This window comes from Corylus avellana, chromosome ca10, assembly GCF_901000735.1.
Source record: "Corylus avellana chromosome ca10, CavTom2PMs-1.0".
Lineage (NCBI taxonomy): Eukaryota > Viridiplantae > Streptophyta > Magnoliopsida > Fagales > Betulaceae > Corylus > Corylus avellana.
Genome location: NC_081550.1, coordinates 20,572,568 through 20,576,318, shown reverse-complemented (window position 1 = coordinate 20,576,318; position 3,751 = coordinate 20,572,568). Strand labels below are relative to the sequence as shown.

General features: G+C 34.8%; 1 protein-coding gene across 1 annotated transcript; it reads left to right on the top strand.

Annotated features, from left to right (window-relative positions):
• Window positions 1–6: 6 nt before the first annotated feature.
• Window positions 7–2,848, top strand: LOC132164319 (disease resistance protein RPV1-like). Its single transcript, XM_059574812.1, has 4 exons — window positions 7–68; window positions 305–580; window positions 674–1,924; window positions 2,026–2,848. The coding sequence occupies exons 2-4, from the start codon at window positions 386–388 to the stop codon at window positions 2,653–2,655; spliced, it is 2,076 nt and encodes a 691-aa protein (XP_059430795.1). The 5' UTR covers window positions 7–68; window positions 305–385; the 3' UTR covers window positions 2,656–2,848.
• The last annotated feature ends 903 nt before the right edge of the window (window positions 2,849–3,751 follow it).

Below are 3,751 nucleotides of genomic sequence, written 5' to 3'. Positions count from 1 at the left end.
AACATCCAAAAAAGCGCAGCAGATTGTGGTTACATGAGGATGTTTTAAATGTATTGCGAAACCATACGGTAAGTGGTGTATATATATATATATATATATATATAGTGGCTTTTTTTCCACTATGCAATTTGCAACATTAAAATGGCCGTATGCTCACATTTTAACCTTTTCTAATCATGTTCAAATCACTATATATAGTAGTCTCTTTTAAATTATGGTGAGAATATATACTCTAATTCAAAGTTATTCTAGCTTTACACAAGATGAGGATGTGTGTTGCTAATTCAACTATCTATTTTGTCAGGGATCAGAAACAGTCGAGGGTCTCATTTTAAATCTCCTCTTACTTGAAGATGTCAATTTGAAAACTGAAGCATTTACAAATATGAAGAATTTGAGATTGCTCCAAATCGATTCTGTGCATCTCACAGGGTCTTATGAACATCTCTCTAAAGAGCTAAAATGGCTTCATTGGCATAAGTGCCCTCTGAAATTTTTACCGCAGAATTTTCATCTAGAGAACCTTGTTATTCTTGACATGCAGCACAGTAACGTCAAACAAGTTTGGAAGAAGAAGAAAGTATAATAAATTTTACAGTGCTTTTTTTTTCCCACTATTAATGTTAAATATTTAACTAACAAGAAATTGTTTTTTCTTTATTTTGTTTCACAGATATTCAACAAGTTGAAGGTCCTTAATCTCAGCAATTCCAAATGTCTCACCGAATCACCAGACTTCTCACAAGTCCCACAATTGGAGATACTAATACTTGAGGGTTGCACAAGCTTGGTTAAGGTTCATGAGTCTATTGGATATCTCAAAAGACTTGTTTTGCTGAATTTACAAAAATGCAAGAACCTTAGGAATCTTCCAAGCAGCATTTATAACTTAGAATCTCTTACAACTCTTGTATTGTCTGAGTGCCTTAATCTTAAAAAGTTACCGGATTACTTGGGGAATATGATGGCTTTAACGGTGCTGCATGTGGAGAACACTGCTATTAAGCAACTACCATCCTCCTTTAGCCTTCTGAAGAATCTTGAAACTTTATCATTACGTGGAAGTGAATGCCTCATTGAATCACCAAAGTTCTTAGAAACTTCTTGCTTAAAGAAACTGATACTTGAAGGTTGTACAAGCTTGGTTGAGGTTCACAACTCCATTGGACTTCTAAAAATACTAAAGGAACTAAATTTGGGCAGGTGCAAGAAGCTTAGAAATCTTCCAAGTAGCATTTCTAACTTAGAGCTTCTTGAAACTCTTGTGTTGTCTGACTGCTTAGAACTTGATAAGTTACCGGAACAATTGGGGAATATGAAGGCTTTAAAATTTTTGTTGGCAGGCAGAACTAATATTGAGCAACGACCATCCTCCTTGGGTCCTAAAAGGAATCCTATAATTATGCCGTTACTTGGATGTGAAGTACCATCCTCATCACGGATATCACCTAAAGGCTCCAAGCACATAAGTTTGTTTCCTTCCCCTTATGAATTATGGTCTTTGACAAACCTGAGACAACTAGATCTCAGTGGGCGTAATTTGTCTGAAGATGAGTTTCCTGTTGAATTTGGAGTTTTATCTTCACTCGAAATATTGGATTTATCGAGAAACAATTTTCGTAACCTACCTGATTGCATCAACTACCTTCCTGAATTATTGCAATTGAATTTGAACGAGTGTAGTACTCTTCAATCAATCTCAGTCCCCTTTATTGTACAGGTTTTTGGAATTTTGAGAGCAAATGACTGCATATCATTGGAAAGAATTTTAACTTTGACGAACGAGAGTTTAGGATCTTTGTCCCTTAATAATTGCCAGAAACTGGTTGAGATTCAAAGTTCGAAGAGTTTGCGATCTGGAGCATGTCTTCTCATGGGAAGGTGCAACAATCTATCACCTGCTTTTAGGGAGAGTGTTCTCCAGGTTCTGTCTCTCTTCTCTCTTTTAATTATGACGTAAACACTTTTTTGAAATAGATGTTGTGCAAGACAAATTTTGACGAATACACTTTTTTTTTGAAATAGATGTTGTGCAAGACAGATCATATAGGTACCATTTGCCTCCCCGGAAGTGAGATTCCAAATTGGTTTAGCCATCGGACAATCGGTTCTTCAATATGCATTCGTGTACCCTCCTTTTGGGGTGGTAAAATCGGCAAGATGCTTCTTTGCGTTGTTCTTGCGGCAAAAAAGGAAGCACCCAGAAACCTATCTGGAGTGAGTAGCTTCAGCTGGAGATTACATAATAAAACTAGAACTCACCAAATGCCTTTATATTTAGTGTTCCCAGCTGATTGCTTTTTTGGTAGCTGTGAAGATCAAATATTTGTAGAGGCGATGGGAGATGATCATCTTACGCGAGGTTATATGAAAAGTGGAGACGAAATAGAGGTATCTGTCGACTTCTCGGATGAAGAGGTTAAGGGTGAAATACAAGTAAAGAAGTGTGGAATTCATCTACTAGTTGATGAGCCAAGTGTAATTGATACAAGTGGAGACAAAATAAAACGGTTCTTCGTCGGCAAGGAAGTCCCGGTTTATGCAGGAGAGGTGTGTAGAATACCACTAAATGAGGCAAATGCTACACAAGTAGATGAAAGTGATTTTTGTTCCAGTCTAGATTTTTTTCTACGCACACAACTCAGGCATCATTAGAATTGTTATTGGGGGGAAAAACCATTATGTTCTTGCAAAAAATATTTTGAGGAAATATTGATTATATTTTTCTACCATTTATGTGACACTTTTTTTTTTCTAGGCATGTATGTGACATGACACTATTATTGAAATGCATGACTATTTTTACCTTCTGGTGTGTCATATTATCCGAACGGAAATTTATGATCCAGTTGATGGATACATGATGAACTTGTTCATTCTGAAACTCTGAGCTATGTAAGTGTTTGGGATTTTTATTATTATTATTTTTTTAATTATTTCTTTTCCTTTGATCAATTATATATAAAAGTTAAATGTAGTAGAGATATCACTTAAAAAAAAAAAAAATTACTCTCGCATTCTATTTATTGGAGAGAAGCAGAACTCTCTATACAAACAATATCAATAATATAATGAGATGCTCTTCTTCCATATGAACTTGTTTATCCATATATAAGAGTAAGCCCTACCTTAGCTAATCTATGAGTTGCTTCATTGACTTTTCTTCTGACATGGGTCAATTTATAGCTTTGCACACTATTCAACACTCATCTAGCATCATCGATCAATTAGTCGTACTGCACCAATTCTTCTTATGTTTCCGTAATTCCTAAACTCATAGGTTTAAGTTTGAGTCTCACATTGAAAAGATTAAGTCATACCTGTATTTTTTGAGTATACATGTACATGTGTAAGTGTAAAATAATTGAGTTATACATTGAAAATATGTCACAAATGTAAGTGATTAATGTAGTATACTTGAGCCTAAAATCATAGATTTAAACTTGTGCATACAAACTCACATAGCACGTGTGAGGAAGTGATTGTTTTTTTTTTTTAAAGGAAGCGATTGTTGAGTATACATATAGAGTGTTAAAAGATTGAATAGATGTCACAAGTGTAAGTAATTAATATAACAAAGCTTAGAATTGGGTTCAAACTCACAAGCTTAAGATTGTGGTTTAATTGTATCCTAACATGTTATATTATAATTTTACTGAAAGACCCTTTAAAGTGTGAATCTCTCTAACACTATTCAAGAAGTAGAAAGTTAGTGTGAGGGCTATAACCCTAAGATTCTTTTAGTCGTCAA

Coding starts and splice junctions, on each gene's coding strand:
- LOC132164319 (XM_059574812.1), top strand. CDS start 386: ATGAAGAATTTGAGATTGCTCCAAATCGATTCTGTGCATCTCACAGGG. Junction 581..673: donor AAGTTTGGAAGAAGAAGAAA/GTATAATAAATT, acceptor TTTGTTTCACAG/ATATTCAACAAGTTGAAGGT. Junction 1,925..2,025: donor TTAGGGAGAGTGTTCTCCAG/GTTCTGTCTCTC, acceptor TTTTTGAAATAG/ATGTTGTGCAAGACAGATCA.